The sequence below is a fragment of the Melospiza melodia genome, chromosome 11, assembly GCF_035770615.1.
Source record: "Melospiza melodia melodia isolate bMelMel2 chromosome 11, bMelMel2.pri, whole genome shotgun sequence".
In the NCBI taxonomy this organism is placed as follows: Eukaryota; Metazoa; Chordata; class Aves; order Passeriformes; family Passerellidae; genus Melospiza; species Melospiza melodia.
Genome location: NC_086204.1, coordinates 9,611,257 through 9,631,786, shown reverse-complemented (window position 1 = coordinate 9,631,786; position 20,530 = coordinate 9,611,257). Strand labels below are relative to the sequence as shown.

The window sequence follows — 20,530 nt, the reverse complement described above, 5'->3', positions numbered from 1 at the left end:
TATGTAGGGAAAGAGAAGTAATGCCTCTTAAATGTTTGGCTGTATAATTTAGTGTATTTCCAATAAACTGGATTTTAATAGGGTTCACAATGGTGACATTCTCAAGGCTTGTTTTGAAATCATCTGTTGAACAAAACACTGAGCTATTAAATCAGGTAATTTTGTTTATCACTTGACATTTGACCTTAAATATGCCATAAATTTAAAAGTATTAAGAAAGTAAAATATATTAATGCTATAGCACAGGTTTTCTTTTTACTGTCGACTTGCCAAGTACTTTCTCCAGAGCAGTGAAAGCTGGATGTGTAGATTTAAAGGAAGTTCCTTTCTGTTTGGGCAGAAATTGTGCATCTGCTTAACTTTGCAATTTGCCTGTAACTGAACCAGAACAATGCAATCTTACACAAAGCAGTGTTAGAAAGCATATTCTGTAAAGTAACTCCTGAGATGGACAACCCAATTCTGAAGGAGACAAGCCAAGTTCTGCTGTCAGTTTGGTGTGTGCAGTACCTTTGATTTCACATGGGTTTGTGCATGGTTATCACTTAACCCACACTTTAAATTCAACTCTCATTAGTGGTAGTCTGTGCCATCAGGGGTAACAACAAGAAAGAAATGAAAAGGCCAGAGAGATTCTTCAATAGAGAAAGACAGAACTAAGCAGGTTCATAAGCTCAGTCAAGAGGTGGCAAAATTAGATTGTAGAGAGGCCATAAATACATGAGTTATGCCGATTAAAAAGGCTAGGAAAAGTTTATCCAGAGATTTAAGAAAGAAATCAAAAAGGTAAGTAGGCAGTGCTTGAAGAAGGCCCCAGGAGGAAAATTCTTACTGGATAGACTTGATTTAACAAGTAGTCAATCATACGATGGAATGACCCACCAAGAATCAGTGTCTGGAAAATAACAGGTGCTTAAAAAGCATTATTCCTGATGCCAAACAATATCCAACTGCCTTATTTTTTAATTTTTTTTTTCTTTAAGCATTTTATCCCAGGTACTGGACACATGAATTCATTAAATCTAAGGACATTATCTGTCTGTGTGTTGCAAGATCTAGGAGCTTATGGATTAAAAGCCATTCATCCCCTCCTCCTTCCCTTCAAGGAAAAAGCTTTTCATGCTAAAAAGTGTTTATGTGCAACACTGTTTAACACAGAGAGATGTGCCAGATTCAAAATATCCACTGCTTCCAGGCTCTGTCAATCACACTGGACTACAGTATACAACTTAACATATCAGTGCAACTAGAGAAAATAGATCGTAGTAATGATGGGTCAGCTGTCAAATTTTAAAGCATAAAACTCTATACATGTTCTGAAAATAATAATGCTAGATGCTTCCTAATGTTTTAATAGCATATATTTCTACCTAAAAAAAACCAAATCCAAAGCATCTGACCTTTGTGCACTCCTTTGGTGCTGAATAATGCAGAAGTGATGGCTGACATGTCTTTGCATTCCTAGTTGCAACTTGCAAAGAGAGACTGTAATACATATTTCTCATAAAAATACACATAGGTATATCAGGGCTCTAAGTATCAGTCCCAGTGCTACAAACCAGGTTTGGGAGCTGATTCTGCAAAGAGTTGTCATGAAAAACTCGAGAGCTCATTTCCTAATAATCATGGTTCAGCTTTTATTAAATTTTAACATAGAGCAGCATTACCAGTAAAAATACTTTTCTGTCAAAAACTTCCCCTGTATAACAGAAATAACAGGGGCAAGCTGAAATTCTCAAAGAAGCCAAATTTTATTTCACTACAAGGAGTCCTCTGCATAGTCAATACCCACACTGGGTGCAATTTTTTTTTCTAGGACCTGAAACTATTTCAGTCTCTACTTGGAGCACATTAATTGTGGTAAGTGGATCTGATAATTATGTACAAACACATCCTTCATGAGCTCTGAGATTCCACTATTCATTGAAGTAATGTCATTCATTATGATCCTATTGCACCTTATTCTATTTTTCTGAAGTGCAGATAATACCCAAACATTCCAATTCTAGTGAGTGAAACCCAAGCTGCAGAATATTCTAACCATAGAAATGTTTTCTGGTATTATTCGTAACACTTAGGGATATATGCCACTCTTTTCTGAAGTGTCTTCCACCAAATCAGGATTCTTTAACCAGTGGTAAACACTAGGTAACCATTACAGATAGAGTCAATTGCCTTCAAGCAATCGCTCTCACAGTCTGCTGCCATGCAGGGGGCAGGTTAAGTCATAAGAAGATTAATTTTTGCCAAAAAAAAAAGCTATTAGGCTTTCATAAAGTGTCTCAAGATATGGGCTGTTAAGGAAAGAGCTGTCATGAAAAACACAAGTCAGTCTTAGTTGCTGTGGTGATTTATATGGTGAAAGAATGTAAAAATTACACTTTCTTTTACTAAATGGTATTTCTTAAAATTGTTCAAGAGGAACACTACCTGCAGTAGAAATGAAATTGAAATGTCCCACTAGCTCTGTAATGGTAACTGATAAAGGAATGACAAGATTCATAAATTCTTCCAGCTACAACCCAATTTCAGTGCTGCCCTCGGTGTTCTGAGGTATTGCTGCCCTTGCACGGCCATTACCTTACAGAGTGTGTGAATTGTGAGCTCAGCCTTGGCTTTCCTTCTGGAGAACTATCCAGAAAGAGTAAGCACACTGTGATTACTAACAGAGTGCTTGGTCTGGGAGCTAAGCATGTGACAAATCATTAGTGCTTATTGCAAAGAAAGCAGTTAGATTGTGAATGAAGAGACAAGCAAGAAGCCAGGGAGCATGCCTCCTTCTTGGGTCCTGACAGCATTTTCTGCCCCCTGGAATAGACCACAGACCAGTGGTAAAGGACACACTTTGTCTTTCTAAGAGAATATTCTGATCATTTCTAAAAATTAGGAAAAAATGAGAGAAGGAAGAACTCTGTAGCAGAAATAGAGGAGGAACCAACTGAGAAGGAATCAATTCTGATGACAATGTGAACATCTCCTTATGAGGATGCTACTAACTGAAGAAATGTTAATTAGTGTTGGTGGGTAGAATCATTAAAAGCTTGTCCAAATGCTCTTTCAAGATCAGAGACTTTAGCAGAGTGGGGAAAGCACTTTAAAGTGCTAATTGTCTGTTTGGTGTAGGGTTTTTACAGGCAGTAGGTGCCTGCCAGGCCCTGAGGGTATCCCGTGCTGGTCCAGCCCACGCCCATGGAGCGCTGGAGCCGCTGGAGACTGGCTGGGAGCAGGGACAGGAGCTGCTCCTCCTTCCCCCTGTGCTTCTGAACCCAGGGACACTTGGAGATGTGAGGGGCCGGGACAGAGGTGGGGCAGCGCTGTAGCAATCTCTCCAGGACAGCAGCGACTGCCACGCTCAGAGAACAGCCACACTGTCCATGTCGTGCTGCACATCTGCCCCACACCACCGAGCTGGTTCTGTAAGGGAACATGTCACAGCAGCCCAGCAGTGAAAAGGGGATCCCACACTGACTGTCAATGCAGTTTGGACAGTGAAGAAATGTGTCTACATGCCTCTCTGTGGTCCCACAGTGGTAAGAAGTCCAGAGAGAGAGATCTCAAGCCCTAATTTTATTTTTTCAGCAATTCATGACTGTAGTGCACACAAATGCACTTGGAATTTTTCCTTAAACCAGCTAATTTTGAAGGATATTCCAAGGTATTGACATTTTCTTTCTTGAAACTTTGCTTGCATAGGAATAATCATTAGCCAACAGTACTTCTGGACCTGTTAATTTTGAGTGCCTGTCTTCCCTGCGGGAGAAGCCTGAGTCCCACTGAAAAGAGGAGTGGTGCTTTTGAAAGGTTCTTAACTTGAAAATTGCTTTTTCAATCTGTATTTTCTCCTTTTTTATCCTCATTCTTTCCTTGATCAACTTTGTCTTATTCTAAAGTCTTGGAATCAAGAGAAAAGAACCTTTTAAACTGTGATGACAGCCATGACATAAAGTGAATTAACTTGGTATAATGGAGGAATGGTTGACTACCATGGTGTGAACAGCTGAAGGACAGATAAGGAAATAAATGAAAATATAAAATTTGGATTTTGGAGATGAGATCTTTATTATTCATCTGCTTTAATTTTTGTAAGTCATATTGCTTTATGTAGCTGAGGATGGCAGCTGTGTGATCATTGTGCTGATGGTTAAGGTTTAAAAAGTAAAGATGATGCATGATTATTTTTATAGTTATAAAAATATATGTATGTATTCTAAGCATCCCAAGTTAGTGGTAATACGTCTAGGGTCCTACCCACTATTTATGAGTATAAATAATATTTATGTCTGTCCCACACTGTCAGAAGCCAGGGGAGAGGAGGATGGCTGGCTCAGCCTGCCCTGCTGTCTGGTGGTGCTCTGCCCACAGCAGCACCTACAGACATGCAGGGAGATGGAAGCTCTGTGTGCTCTGTGGGTCTGTCACCTTGCCTTAAGTGCAGAGTGAGAGCCCAAATAATTCAGTTTCTAATACTGGTCCCATTATGTTCCCAGTTCAGTGTCTGGCCTGAGGTTTTCTTTACTCAGCTGAGGGTTCAGCACTCTCCCATACTGGCCATTTATCTGCCTCATCTTCTGGCTCTGGGAGACAGTTTCTTTCCCCCATGCATATGGCAGGAATTCAATATGCATACGACACCAGTCTGATCATATCATTTTCTCTTGCAGTAGTCCAACAGGCTGGGAAAATGGCCAAGGAAATTTAAAAGGGAAAAACAGAAAGCAAGACAAACGAAAAGGCCAAAAACCATTTAGGAATTCCTGATGCCAAAGCAAGCAGCAGTGCTGGTGGCACAGCTGGCACCCAGCAGAGAACAAGACAGCAGCAGTGGCCAGGCCCTGAGCAGCCAGCACTGTGTGTGACAGCAGGCACCCTGCCTGCAGCCAGGGGAGAGGGCTCTGCTGCTCTCATCCTCCCTGAGCTGAAGGAAAATGCATGGACTTCATCCCTGCTCCCAGCACTGTCCCCCAGCCTGGGGACCATGGGCAGCATGGATTTTTAGGCACAGGAGCAGGACCTGCCTGCCTGGAACACCCCCTGCTCCTTGGGCTCTGCTCCACTCTGGAATGTGTCACTTGGTAGACCTTGCAAGTTCAGGAGCTCTCTAATTTTGACATGGTGTTAAGTTTATTACAACCTGGTGAAATGAGTCACTACCAAATCCATAGCTCTGCCTTTCTCCTTTCTCACAGGTTTTCATGAGCAGAGTGAAAAGTTTCACCTTTCAAATAACAGCCTTTTTAACAAAGGGGCAGTGCTAGAGCAATACAATATATCCACAGTATGAAAGGACACAGTTCTAGGGTAACTATTGCCTTTACCACGCAGCAACAAATCACAAGACCTTTAAATGAAAGCCCAATTTATTAAAAGTACTGTTGTGCTAGGGGGCCAGCATGCCAAGGTAATATAAAAAAAGCTAGGGCTTGCTACTGCAGAAGTACTGAGACCTCTTGAAATCTGAGTATCAACAAACACTGATTTAAAAGGGAACGGGAGAAGTTTAACCCTTTGCAGAACCTGTGCTAAAATTTTCTCTCTTATATCTGGATAAGGAATATCTAATGTCCTCAGTGAGTTTCTAGCAGGGATAAAGTCTCCAGACTGGGATTTATGTATTTATTTTTAAGAATCAAATTGTCTAAATAATTTCTGTTGCAGATTTGATCCTTTTAAGACTTTCAGTAGGACTACTGACTATTTTTCAAGTCACCTGAAAAATCACTATCTGTAACAAGATACTGCCAGGTAATATTTATTCCTTTCTCCCAGTTTGTGAGGGAAATATTTTATACTGACATAGACTTGTGTTTAAGTTCCATTATCTCCTGCCCTTAGATTTAAAACTGTAGTCCAAAAGGTAGATATTCTCAGTTTTTCAGTTCAATTACACTAACTTGTTTGCAATCTCTATCCAGTAAGTTCAAAGATGCTTGTTACATATTGATATCAATCCTAAATTTGATTAGATCTTTCCACTGATTTCAATGGCTTTTGGATCAGGCCCTTGCAATGCAAGTATGTGGATTATTATTTCTGCATATAGCCTGCTTTGGTAAAGTATAATTATAATGTTATTATGAGTACTTTACTGAGGATAGAGGCATAATAAAATGAATGTGGTTTATTAAATAAAATCTCTGTCCTGTGTAATATGAATCGAAGGGGTTATATCTGAAGCACATACAAAAATTCAGGTGTTACGGCTGGAAAAACTCCTGAGTTACAGCTGCAGAAATGTAGGATTTGGGGTGCCAGTGAAATATGCTGATATCCAGATGCACGGATCTGACCATTTTTCCAGGTGGCTGTTAGTTCATCTCCATTAGATAAGCACCATATAGTAAATGGTCCTGATCAAGGACTCACCTGCTACCTTGAATCACACTACTGCTATCAACTCTAATCCTAAATCTTCTTTAATTCTAATTTAAAACTAGGGTCTTATTTATTATTTGGCTATAATTGGAGAAATTGCTTGTCCAGCAATGGAGATGAACACTTCCAGTCCTGCCTAAAGGACTTTTTATGCTGAAGCTTCTGACATCCAAGGAGGCTGAGGCTCTTTTTGAGCACTTCTTATTTTCAGGCTACATGGGAGAAGAAGAAAGACCAGAGAGAAATGGGGAGTGCTGCTGCGAAAAAGTGTCTGTTAAAGATTATGGTCTTCGTGCCAAAGTGTGGGCAAACTGTTTAGTAAGAATAACTGTTTTGGTTTTTTTTCTCATGAAAGCTATGTAGATAGCATCCAACAGGTATGTATGTAACGAAACTTACTTATGGTTTCTAAAAATTTAATTTAATTTGCATACCGAGTCAGTAGAAATTTCAGGGTCTCCAATACTTTCTCTCCTTCATTCTTTGGAGAGTTCTGCATTGTGAATGGTGTGATTATAGATTGAAAAATTGATTCAAGATCGATATATTTACATACATTCTGACACACTTTTTTTCAGACTAGTTAAGAGTTTCAGACTGGGAGTAACTCCTCCATATGAAAAAAACCCCATAGAATCATGACCCAAATCAGGCAAACAAGCCAGGTGAAGGCAATTGCTAAGGAAATTACAAAGGATGGTTAATCAACAAAACACTCCTTTCTGTTTCTCTCTCACAGAGCTCAGAAGTTTCCACATTTGGACAAGGGAGAAGGAAAAGAAGCTGGAGCTCTGGACGTCGCTGACAGGAGGTGAAGAGAAAGCAGCGGCATGAGCAGAGGTGAGGGTGCTTGGGACAGCGGGGAGACGCTGAAAGCCTGGCTGAGGCCTCAGACTCTGATCTCTCAGCAGAACAGAAGAACAACAGCAACACTTAGTGACAGCACAGGGAAGGACACTTACGGGGAAGGCCTGGAACAAAAACAAGTCGCGATGCCACTTTGAAGAAAAATACTAGAGGATTCAGAGCGAAAGCTGTGGTCTCTGTAAGCTTTTGTCCTTGTTAAGTTGGAGACAGCAGTCATACATTTCACGTGACGTGAAGTTTGTAAGTTTCTCGGGAGATGAATGGAATGAGAAACTGACGGCTGGATAAATTAATATAGCTTTTAACTATTTCTTTCCTTCAGAAGGAACAAGGGTGTGGAGTTAGAACAGTACTGCAGCCCCAGCAGCACAGAATCCAAACCCGAGCGGTTTGCGGCTGTGCTAAACAGCGCTGGCTGCGGTGCAATAAAGGCAGGTGTGGACGCGCCTCTGTCAGCATCACGGCTAGCTGTACATTTGACTGTTTGCCCTGTAAGGACAGAGCTGTGCTCCCGAGTGTTGGTTGTTTTCCCGCGGGCGAGGGAGCGGTGCCGCTCCGCTGGGCCGCGCTCGGCCCTGCCCGGCGGGCCCCAGTCCCGGCCCTGGCCCCGGCCCCGGTCCCGGCCCTTACCGGCGAAGCCCGGCGGGCAGCGGCAGATGTAGCCCTCGGCCCGGTCGTAGCGGAAGGCCGGCGGCAGCCCCGGGACGAGCCCGTAGAGGCCGGCCCAGGAGCGCTCCACGCAGTCGCCGCCGGAGAGGCAGGGGCTGCTGCGGCACTCGGCGATGTCCTCCTCGCAGCGGGAGCCCGCGTAGCCTGCGGAGACACGGCCACAGGGTCAGGGTGTGACTCTGGGGCTCCAGCCCCCCATCCCTCATCACAGGGCAGCGGGCTCAGAGCTCCCTCCAGCCTGGCCTTAAACACTGCCAGGCATGGGGCGGCCACAGCCTCTCTGGGCACCCTGTGCCAGGGCCTCACCAACCTCACGGGAAAGAATTTTTTCCTAATATCTAATTTAAGCCTACTCTCAGTTTGAAGCCATTTCCCCTTCCCTCTTCATGTTTCTTGTAGGTGCCTTTTAGGAGCAGGAAGGCTAGATGGTCTTTAAGGTCCCTTGCAACCCAAACTACAGTTCTGTCATTCCATGTGCTGTTCTCCTCTTCCACTGTTCTACAGTTCTGTCATTCCGTGTGCTGTTCTTCTCTTCCAGACCCAGCATACACCCTGTGGACAGCAGCTGCACATGGCTGCAGTTTGCCTCAGCTCCTTGAAGCTGTGAGTGATCTCCTGCAGCTCCCTGCCAGGCCTTGGCAGCAGGACATTGCTGTGGCCACTCCACATCAGTGAGCTGAGCTGTGCCATAAAGGGTTTGTTTGGGTGTTTTTTAGGCAGTAATGTGGAGATTTGTGTGGTTAATAAGGCACTGCATTGTGGTGTAGTATGCTCTCAGGTTGTGGGAAGGTGGAGGAGGGCAGAGAGTATAAATAATTTGGTGTTTTTAAAGTGGTTCATCTGGAGGTTTAAGTGCTACAATGATGCCTGAATTCTGGAAAATGCAAAGGGTTCTGCCTAATTTTTCCTGATCTGTTGCACCAAGACTTGTGTAGTGCAACAGCATTGAGGCATTTAGGGCTCACAGTGCGTCTATGCTCCTGCATCCTCAGTAAGTTCATAAACTTCCTCAGATATAAACTCCTTAGAGAGGCTTCTTGTAGTTTGTGTGCTCATAGAGTTGTGTGGTCTCTCAGGAGCACAGGGTCTGTGCCTTCACTGGGGTGTGGGGCCTGTTTGCAAACAGCTGGTAGAGAACACAGCCTGTGGGTTCCACTGCCAGACAGAAGTCTTTAGACTGGTTTAAAGGTTGGGTTAATGAAGACTAAAACCAGCATCAGCTGCAGCAGTGATGCATGTGTCACACGGTTTGAAGGATTGAGTAACTGGGAGACAGCTCCCAGCTTTGACTTATCTCCTGTCTTGGCACCACAATGCTGGTGCCTTTTGTTTTGCCCACTTCTGCTGTACAGGAGAATCAATTCTCAGCTGGAAAAGCATGCAACTTACCCAGAGGGCTCTGCTTATGATGAGTGAAGCCCATGTAAAGACAAGGCCATTGAGGACTTTTGAGGTTGTGGAGCTTCAACCTTTTATTATATCGAGGGAAGGGGGTGGGGGGGAAGCATCTCTACTACTTTTCAAGGCACATGCATAGGAGAACTTGGAGCTTACCTGGCCAACAGTGGCATGTGTAATTGTCAGCATGGTCCTCACAGGTGGCATTGTTGTAGCATGGCTGTGACCAGCACAAGGGAGGGAGGGTCTCACAGTGCGAGCCCATAAATCCAGTCCCGGTGCAGTTGCAGCTGTACCTGCAACACAGAATGCAATGTTCACTCAGGCTGGAAGTCAAGAGATCTGGGCTTTGTTCCCAAACATGCACAGGCTTCTTGTGTAGCCTTGGCTCGCAGCTTACAGGGTGAGTCCAGCTTGAGACCACCATCTGGTGCTTTAGGAGAAACCACAGCAATTGGGAACCAACAATGAGCTGTTCCCTGAAGTATGTGGTTTTGTCTGGGGAAAAAGAACTGCTTGTGAGTTGGTTTTGACACAACCCTAAGAATTGTTGATCCTTCTTTTTTCTTCTTTTAATTTTTGGGAGAAAAAAAAAGTCTGTGGCATTTCCAATGCTTTTAGAAAAATTTTATTTTGTATGATTAACATTATTCACAAAATGAAAAGGGAGGAGAAAGTAAGTGTGTTAGTATCCCTTCCTCTTGGACTAGTTGAAATTGCATTGGCAGAAAAAGCAGGAAATTTTTTTTTTCTCAACTAAATGATTTTTTTCCCCCTGCAAACCTGTTAGGTTAGAACAAAAATGTCAATTGCTTGCTTAGTTCCAGTAACAACAGTAATACAGCTCCCTTTTGACAGCAGTGTGACTACAACATAAGTAAACAAACTAGTGTACATATAGAAATTAGCAACATGCAGATGTCAGTAATGTCTGGGAAGTTTTGTTTGCCTTTTATTCTTCTGGAGACCTGAGTGCTATAAAAAGCATCATTCCTGTTCTTTGGTCATCAAATGTAAAGTTAACATGTACGTCATATGAAAATACAGGCTTTTGCAAGATACAAGTTAACTGTGCAGGCTTGTATGATCTTGACCTAAAAAAATTATAGGAAACAAAAATTTCTTCTTCTATTTTCTTTTACATTAAAGTGATACACCATTATTGTACAATTGCATTCCTAGGGCATCTTGCTGAGCAAGATGTAAGTATACTTATTTGATAATTTCTGTGCTTAATATGTAAGTCTTAGACTTGGAGTAAACATATGAAGAGAAAGTGAAATTGTTGAACATAAAGCAACATCAGAGAACAACTGGCTCCTGCAGTCTAACAGACCAAAAAGTGTAAACTTTTTACTACACTGTTTAAGTGTGTGCATAAGCAGAAACTTCTGGCTGGCCAGTTTATTACTGGTGTATGGATTATTCCTAAATCAAAACCAGAGATGACTTGCACCAGGTGGCATTTGAATTTCAGATATAAAAAGTAATGAGGAAGATGTGAATCAGAAAAGTACTTTTCATTCTGAGGTAGGTTCTCAAATCTGAAGTCGTCTTCTGCTGAGTTTTTCACACATTTCTCCCATGCACCTTCAGTTTGGTGCTGTTCAGCTTTGGTGAAAGCTTTTATTTTCTGCCTATGTCCCAGCTACTTTTCCCTGTGGTTCAGAGTCATGGAGGAATATCCAGAACTCATTGCTTAATGTGCAGCCCCACCTGCCTTTTTCTTGGATATCTTTTGGCATTTGAGATTGCTGTTGACCTTCCAGGATTCTGGATGGTGCCCTGCTTGTGAGCAGGCTACAGCTGAGCAGGCAGATGGCTTTTTACAGTAAGAGTGATAATTTAGATACCTAGCATTTTTTTTTAATTCTTGTTTGATGTTCTCACAATATGCAAAATGCAGTACCTGTAGGCATTCTTTCCTATGGAATCTCCTATGGGATTTCCTGGGAATATTTCCTATGGAAAAAAGACATGGATAATGCAGGATATCCTCTATGCCTAGGCACACTAGGTTTTGTAGTCCAGCTAAGTCTGTAAGCTGTTGAGTTTAAATAAAAATGTTTACTTATGTGAAAATGGTTTGTTGTTTTTTTTTTAGAGATCAGCTTGTACTTTGTTGCATTCATGAAACATCACTGGAAGGTCAGTCTGAAATTTGTGAGAGAATTTGGTTTGATGTTTGTATTTACAGTTTTTTGTGCTGGATCCGTTGCCTCGTACACGTTTCTGTGAGAGCTGATGGCAGACACCGAAGCCTCAGCTGTACTGTAGCTCAGTCAGAAAAGAAAAACTCCTGCTTAAATACCCCAATTCTTCATTTATCCCCAAAAATACATAAAAGAAAGGAAGTTGCTGGACACCCTTCTGTTTTTAGTTGCTTTGTTGTCCATTCCTTTCGATCACATAACAAATACAGAAAGAGCTCCAATTGTGCTCCAGATATCCCGCAGTATTACAAGCCAATTAAAATTGGTCTTGCATGTACCTCAGATTTAAAAGCCAGGAGAAAAATGAGCAGGATTAAGTCTGGCCTGAATGAGCATCCCAGTTGCTCACCTCACACATGTATTCTCAAAAGGCTTCCAGGTTACCACACAGGTCTGAGTGATTCAGGTCCAAGGTGACCCCCTCTCACTGCTGTGGTGCTTTAGCTACACTGGGAAATAATAAATTGCTTTGTCCTGCTCAGAATCGTTCGGTGCTGCTGACAAGAAGCTCCACAGGGCTGGTGCCATGTCAACACACTGCACAAAAACTCATTCCCAGAATAGGATCTCTTACCCCCTCACTCAAGGCAAGCATGCCGTTTGCTGACATGACTTCTGGACTGATTTTTGGAGCACCAGAGTCTTCAAATCTGCTTTATAAAAACTGGAAAATACACAATAAAGGAAAAATCCTGTACTGGCAAGAGGAGCACCTGCATGAATACACTGGGGAACTTCCAGACTGGGCTAATATACATATGTGTGTTCAGGTTGGGAAGCTCATGCTGAGCCAGAAATCCAGTTTTGGTGATTGAATGCCAGAGCTCTGCTTGGACCTCTGTGTGGGGCCAGTAACAGTAGGGGGAGAATCTCACTTTTCCTTTGCCTTGTATTCTCTTTTTCTTTTTTTTTTTTAATTACTACTGTTATTTTTTTGCCCATGGACTGCAGGTTGTTTTGAACAAGTAGCTGTTGTACTCTATACCTGTAAAGTTTCTGACACATTTGCTAATGATATCTATTACTATGGTTACAGGTATTACAGTTTTTCTCTTCTAGTCCTTCTGTCTGTCAGTGTGGGCAGCTGCTGTCAGCAAATTCACTTTTATACAGTCTCACGTATTTCTTGGAAACTAAAGTTTGGTAAGCATTAGAAACAGAATTCATATCTAAATGACAGTACTAACAGTCAGGAAAACAGTGCATTGTAAATATTTAAAGTACAAATATGAAAAATACACTTCTCGGTCAGTCTTGGCCATAAATGTTTTGTTGTCCTATTGGCTCTGACACCAGACTGGCATTCCTTGATCGTTTTCAAATCAAAACTGAGAATAGTGCAGGGCCAAGGAGTGAAATCTAGAATGGGGAAGGAGATGAACTACCAGCCCTGGCAGGCTCCTGTAGCATTCCCATCCCAGGGGCACCTGGCTGAGCCCTGCCAGGGCTGGCACACCTTACCCATTGGTGCCATCCGTGCAGTGTCCCTGAGCCCTGCCAGGGCTGGCACACCTTACCCATTGGTGCCACCCGTGCAGTGTCCCTGAGCCCTGCCAGGGCTGGCACACCTTACCCATTGGTGCCACCCGTGCAGTGTCCCTGAGCCCTGCCAGGGCTGGCACACCTTACCCATTGGTGCCACCCGTGCAGTGTCCCTGAGCCCTGCCAGGGCTGGCACACCTTACCCATTGGTGCCACCCGTGCAGTGTCCCTGAGCCCTGCCAGGGCTGGCACACCTTACCCATTGGTGCCATCCGTGCAGTGTCCCCCGTGCAGGCAGGGCTGGCACACCTTACCCATTGGCCCTGTCCATGCAGTGTCCCCCGTGCAGGCAGGGCTGGCACACCTTACCCATTGGTGCCATCCGTGCAGTGTCCCCCGTGCAGGCAGGGCTGGCACACCTTACCCATTGGCCCTGTCCATGCAGTGTCCCCCGTGCAGGCAGGGCTGGCACACCTACCCATTGGTGCCATCCGTGCAGTGTCCCCCGTGCAGGCAGGGCTGGCACACCTTACCCATTGGCCCTGTCCATGCAGTGTCCCCCGTGCAGGCAGGGCTGGCTGGCGCACTCGTCGATGTCGGTGCCGCAGAGGTCCCCGAGGAAGCCCTGCGGGCACGAGCAGGAGAAGCTCCCCAGGGAATCGTGGCAGGTCCCCCCGTTCAGGCAAGGCTGGGACAAGCACTCGTCGATTTCCACCTCACAGTTCGTACCTTCAGAAGCAGAGAAAATAAACCCCAGGCTTAGGAGACAGCTTTGGAAATCTCAGCAAGGACTGCCTGAAGTACAATAGTCACATAATATTTTTTTTCTTTATGCAGTTGCCTGGTTTTTAAAGACATTTCCTCCTCAATGTGCTTTGCACAACTAGTATTTTTCAAGGCTTGGCAGAATTTACAAAAGAACAAGCCAATTGTTTTCACAAGAACATGTAAAATAACTTTTTCTGTTAGCTTGAACATGGAGACAGGACAAACTAATTTTCAGTTTATTCAACAATGCTACTATCCTATTTACATTATACAGAAGAGACCAGCAGTTTATTGATGTCATAAGAGTCCATTTAAAATGGGCCTTTAAATGGACAGTTCCCAGTTTTTTGAATTCATTGGGAAGTGTCTTGTTCAGCAGTGCTTAATTTTTTTAAGGCTTATCAATGTGCAGGTAAATGGGTCTGTGGTGCTGTGTTTGCAGCAGGTCAGAATCTTGGAGCTGCTCTTCAGAGATAATTGCTAGAAATAAATCAGTTCTAATGTGACTTCACAGCTATTTGTGATAGTTGGCAGGTTATATATACACTCCTTTTTCTTATCTCTAGTACAGACCAGGAGACACTAAGAAAATTTAATAACTAATGCCTTGCAGCTTTGATTATTTCAGGGTTTTGTATGCTTATGCACTTACTTAGTGTTTGGAGCAATAGAGTAATATTTTCAAATAATTTTCAACTGCCAAGTCAGGTTTTTACAGCAGCTACAGTATCAGCCACAAAACAGATGCAAAGTGGCAAATTATAATGAAGAAGCTGCTTTGAAGCGAATTTCCTTATTTTTTATTTGGCTTGTCGAAATAGCTGCAGTATTGAAAAGTTCCCAGGGGAATTTCCTACTTGAAAGAAAAACTGCAGCTCTGAGAATGGGTTCTTTTTTTTTTTTCTTTTTTGGTAAAAGTGAAATTTTCAGTAAAAGATGATAGAGTACTCTTTGAACAGAGGGACCAGGCATGTTTGCTGATAAGTATCACTCTTGCAGTTTATTTAGGAGCTAATCTCTAATTCTTTATGCTCCTTTTGTCAGCTCTCTACTGCTATGAAATTTATACATTATAACTTTGAGAATCTTTCTTAAAACACAGAGATTGGGAATATTTAGCACTACCACTTCATGAATAATTAATTTTGATGCTTGTGAGCATCTTTGTTTTAAAAGAATAAATTTGTACTATGGATAAGTACTGGGCAAGATCTTAAAATGCCAACCCAAAAATTGCAGATGTTGACTCATAACTATTTTTTGTTGTCTTTAAACATTAAAGTGCAAGTTCCTATTTTCAGCAGTTAAGAAATAGTTCCTTGAGACCACAGAGTGGATGGGGAAGCTGCCAGTGGCGTGCCCCCAGTTCAAGGTTCACTGCTCAGCTAACCACTACTTTCAGCGGGAGCCTGCCAGGAGAGCCCAGCCCAGGAACGTTCTCTGACGGCTTTATGGTAATGTACATTGCAGCCAGATATAGCAAGCAGTCCCTCTGTGGTCATTGCCCTGTGAATTCACTGCAATTATAAACAATGTGTTTGCAGAAGTGTGTCTAGTGACCGTAAATCTGCCAGAGCTTGTTAACAGCTTACTGCGAACACTAAAAATCATGTGACAAAACAAGCCCTGTTCAACTGATCCTCAGCTCAGCCAAATTTAAAACTACAGGCCTGAGAACAGCCTGACAATTAACATGAGAACATAGCGTTGTTGTTTTGGTTCATGTCTTTAATCTATCAAGCCCAGTAACCTGCCTTCGGCAATGTTGCCCCAGAAGAAAACTTCTCCCTGTATAATGCATCCAGCCAATGCGATCTGCCATGCAGACAGGGGGAATCCCTTCCTAGCCTCCGCTGAGTCTGCTGTCAGGCTTTCTTAGATGTGTAGAAGAGAGATGAAAAGATTAGATCTGCATTTTCACCTCAGTCTAACATTCTGTCACAAATATGCTGTATGCCAAATATCATATGCCAGGCGGGAAGGAGAGCGCCAAGGAGCCCCGCCACAGTTATTGCACAGGGCTGCACCACCATGAGCTGAGGCTCCCTGGGTGTCCTGGAGCAGGTTGAGCATCCCTGCATGCACCAGACCACACAAATGGTTTGAATTGAAATGCTGGGAAGGTGGGGAGAAGTCACATTTGTAACATTTGCAGTTTCTCTGAAGAATCAGGCTTGTTTCTTATACTGCTTGCTTCTCCACCGAGTCCTACTGTGTGTTTCTACATCCCCAGTGAATAAAACACAAGTGAGGATGAAGGACACACAGCCAATGTTTTCAAACTTAAAATCACTTTCTGCTCAAAGATACTAGGGGTTTGGAGGCTCACTGTACTTCCATGAGGACCTGCACATTCTTAATATGGCTGGGAATTGGTAAGCAGGTCACCCTTTCTGCTCTTCTGCACTAAGGTACTGTACTCAGGTGCAGCAGGTCCAGAGGGCTGTCCCCAAATTCCTCATTCTGTAAAAAGTAATCTTGTGTGCCATTATTTGAATGGAGAGTGTCACATGGCTAATTTATAGGCACCAGGCTTGAAGCGACAGGAAGAGAGTTACATCCAAAACTAGACAGGGAGAGGTTGTGTTTTTTTGATCAAGGCTTGTCCCTTTTGAGCTTGGGCATCTGAGCGGTGCTGAATACCTGGGCTGGCTAGGACACTAGGTGGGGAGTGCTGGTTTGAAACTGGGAAGCTGGGGAAGGAAACGGGCTTTGCACTGCTGGCAGTTGCTGCTGGATGGACCGTGTGGTTTGCCATTACATCCACAATGACAGGGACATGAGCTTGTTGGGAAGTGAGATCTCTACTTGAGGTTTTCCATCCCATGGTAGAGCTGCTGTGCCTCTGCTTGCCTTTAAGTGCCTAAGATGCATCTGTTCTTAATATTTGCATAGCACATACACTATGGATGAGAATCCTGAATGAAAGCTTGGAGATCTATCAGGAGTAATTTCCTCATATTGTAAGATGTCATCGCAGCGATGGTTACCTCATTGTGAAAGGTATTGCACAAAGAACAAATCCAGCTCCCTGCACCTACTTTGTCTGCAACTGAAATGCTTTCTCTTGCTGTATTAGGCTGAGAATGGGTTTTGGAACTGCCATGCACTCCTGAGAGTTCACTGGAATGTTCACTGGCAGTAGAGGACTTGGCTTCAGCAAGGTAATTAATGCATATAGCTGTGGGTAATAACAGGCTCTTACACCATGCTCTGTTGGGGTGAATTAAAAGCAAGTGCAATTAGTCCAATGGAGGAGAAAATGCAATTGATTAGGGTAGCCAGCAAAACTTCAACAAACCAATTGAACTTCATTATTTAACAGCTGTGTGACACATGTCTTGTAAATAATTTCACACATGCAGAACATTATCATAGAAACTGCAGATTTCATGCTGAATTTTCCAGTCTTTGGCTCTTGGTGCATTCTAACCTCCTCCATTTGTGTAAGAATTATGTGTGACATTTCTCAGCTATTTTAAGAAGTGCTGCAGCATACCAATCACACAAAATAGCAGTCATAGTCCATGAAACAAGTAGCAACAGCAGCCAGTAACTCATGCATTTGGTTAATATTGCAGCTATAGATTTACTGTACCTTCTTTACCTGCATATCAGGAGATACAACCTGTTTTCACAACTTAGGGAAATGAGATGAGGCTGGATGACTTCCCACAGTAATTCATGGTGTCAGGCCAGGATAATAATGGTTGGCAAGATCCCCTGACGGGGTAAATGAGGGATTTTATTACCACTGGGGACACCTCAAGGCTTTCATCCTGTAATCCCTCTGGCTTGTGCATTTAGCACAACTCACATCAAGGTGCAAAAAACCAACAAAAAAGAATGCTTCTGAAAAATCATTTTGTTAAGTAGCTTTTTAAAGCTGATGTTTTACTGCTGGAGGAATGGTCTGCTACTCCTCTATAGAATTCCTATGGTTAGTCTCTTTTGCTGCTGGAAGCAGTGTTGGAGCTGTATGTCAAAACACTTCAGCCTCTTCTGCTGTGTATTTTAGACCTCTTCTCCTTCCTTGGTTCTCTCCTCATTTCTTAACTCTGCTTGTGCAAAGTGTGGAGCTTTGGTGACTTTTTTTGGTGAGAGAAGAGAGCATCAGCTTGGGAAACAGCAGAATTTCATGATGAAAGTGGAGCAACTCCAGCAGAGTGAGTTTCCATCAGCAGTTTGTGTTGACCTAAATTTTTGTTTCTTTTTGTTTGGGCTTTACTATTTCAATATGTTTTCTCTCCCTTTGTCTCTAAGGTGTATATTCCAGCTCTTTCAAACCCAAGTTTCTGGGCTGTGGATCCAGGCCTGGACCCCACTAACAGCGCCAGTTAAACAAATAGAGTTTCCTGAATACAACAGGAGGTCTGGGCCGAGTGTGATCATTGCAGAGTAACCATGCTGGTTGTTAATAGGTTTTTCCTTCCTTCTGCTCTTTGGCTTTCCCTCAGTTGTGCAGTTTTCTCCTCAGCTGGCCTGGGCTCCGACACCCCCTGGCAGCAGCGGGGTGGCAGGAAGGTAACAAGCTTCCTTCAAATAACATTCTCTGTGCTCATAAGGGATATTAACCAAGGGCTGCCTTCCAACGAGCGCTGTGTTAGACACAGGAAAGCTGCTTTTTACCTCTGACTTCCCCTCCTGCATGGGGATTTGGGGACGGAGCTGTAAACCACATCTCTTATTTCTTATTCATTTGAATCACTTGAAGCAATAGCTGTTTTTTCTCCCCTTTCTGCTGTATGACTATTTCTTTTCCTTTGCTTACCTGACTGGCAGTCTATCACTAAAATGCCTCCCCTTTTCTCCTTTTAATGATTCAGTGTGCTACCTTTCACAGTCCTAGCCCTGAATACAGCTTTGAAATTTGAAGGGACCTGTCTTCCAACAAGAATTATATGGTTTTCAGTAGAGGAAGTAGGGAAGAAAAATCACACCTGTACCTTAAAAATGGAGCTATATAAAATGGGATTATCAAAAAATGGGCAGTTTGGGAACATAACACTTGCCCATGTAACTTACATAATATTCTAGTTGCAAATGAGTCCTTTGTTTCTGAGAAGGGCAGATGAGAGAAATTTAATATGAAATGTCTAAGTTTAGAGTAGCATTTGTCTACTTGGATCTAATTTTTAAATCTGTCAAACACAGGTTTTGACCCTCAGAAAAAAACTAGATATAGCACTTTCAAGAGAGCATTTTGAGAATGTTTCTTTTAAAAGCAAGGTCCACCTAGCCCCCTGACATAGCTTGGTGTTCACAAAACTGCTGTGTAGATTTTGGTGGATGTGAGATTTCTTTAACCCTTCTCTTTCTGGTATCAGTAGTTCACAGTGATGTGGTTATCCATAATGTATCAACAGCCACTGGTGCTGAAGCTGAAGGCAAGGTGGTAATGCAGATATGGCTGAATATTGTATTTGCAGGGATCCCTGACAAAGGAAGGGATGATGAATCTGACTCCCTTGTTCTCAGAAGGCTAATTTATTATTTTATGCTACTATATTATATTAAGGAATACTAAACTAAACTGTACTAAAGAATACAGAAACGATACTTACTCAATGTTAAAAAGATAAGGAAAACTCATGACTCTCTCTAGAGTCTCGACACAGCTTGACACTAATTAGCCATTGAGTCAAAATAACTCACACCAGAATCCAATGAAGCAATCACCTGTGGGTAAACAGTCTCCAAACACATTCCACATGTGAGCACAACACAGGAGAAGCAAATGAGATAAAAATTGTTTTCCTTTTTCTCTGAGGCTTCTAAGCTTCCCAGGAGAAAAGTCCTGGGCAAAGGGATTTTTCAGAGAATGTGAATGTGGCAGCTAAATTCACGTGTGGGCGAGGGAGTTGAACCTGGAACATGAGTTATGATGGTTCCACAGGACCCAGAGGAGAAGTTGCTGTAATGAAAAGGGCTCACTTACCGGTGTAGCCAGGGGGACAGATGCAGTCGTAGTGCCCGATCTGGTTGAGGCAGGTGGCCCCGTTGAGGCAGGGCTCCGAGGCACACTCGTTCACTTCCAGGTCGCAGTGCCTGCCCTGGTAGCCCGGCACGCAGTAGCAGGAGTAGTGGCCCACGCCGTCCCGGCACAGGGCCCCGTTGCGGCACGGCTCGGAGCTGCACTCGTCCACGTCCCTCTCGCACAGCCTGCCCGTGTAGCCAGCGCTGCACAGGCACGTGGGCCCCTCCAGGCTGCTCTGGCACGTGCCCCCGTGCTCACACGGGTTGCTGTCACACTCACTGGCAGCTCGCTGACAGGCAGGGCCGTCGGACCCAGCGGGGCACTTGCAGGCGAGGCTGAGGTTCCCAGCAGCGCCCAGGCAGGTAGAGTTTTGGAGACAAGGGTTGGAGGAGCAAGAGTTGGACGTTTTGTTGCAGAGTTCCTCCACACTGTACACTGATGGGTCTGCACAAAGGCAAGGGTCATCTTCATGACCATCGACACATGTAGAGTTCTTTTGGCAAGAGTTTGACAGGCACCTGGAATCATTCCTCATGCAGAGTGATTCTAAGAAAGAAATACAAAAAATCCTGAGGAATTCACAGCACTGGGACTAACCAACAGTGAAAGAAGTGTAGTTCTTAATACAACTGTGCTTCAAAACCCACAGCACCAATTGCTGGCTCTTGAGAAGAAAAAGGGACTGGCAACTGTGTGATGCCTTAGTAGACTAATGAATGTAAAATGAAAACAATTATGAAAACTTGAGTAAGTTGTAATTTCCTGTTCTTGCCTTTTTCAACAG

General features: G+C 43.5%; 1 protein-coding gene across 2 annotated transcripts in view; it reads right to left on the bottom strand.

The window, feature by feature from the left end:
* CRB1 (crumbs cell polarity complex component 1) overlaps positions 1-20,530 on the bottom strand; it is a 96,289-nt gene that overhangs the window by 49,106 nt on the left and 26,653 nt on the right. The window contains exons 2-5 of one of the 2 annotated variants that reach the window (XM_063165527.1): positions 19,708-20,292; positions 13,535-13,730; positions 9,463-9,602; positions 7,870-8,052 (exon numbers count right to left, since the gene is read on the bottom strand). In XM_063165527.1, the coding sequence (XP_063021597.1) occupies positions 7,870-8,052; positions 9,463-9,602; positions 13,535-13,730; positions 19,708-20,292 (1,104 nt within the window). Of the gene's footprint in view, positions 1-7,869; positions 8,053-9,462; positions 9,603-13,315; positions 13,356-13,534; positions 13,731-19,707; positions 20,293-20,530 lie in introns of those variants that run through there. The other variant, XM_063165528.1, reaches the window with a different exon arrangement.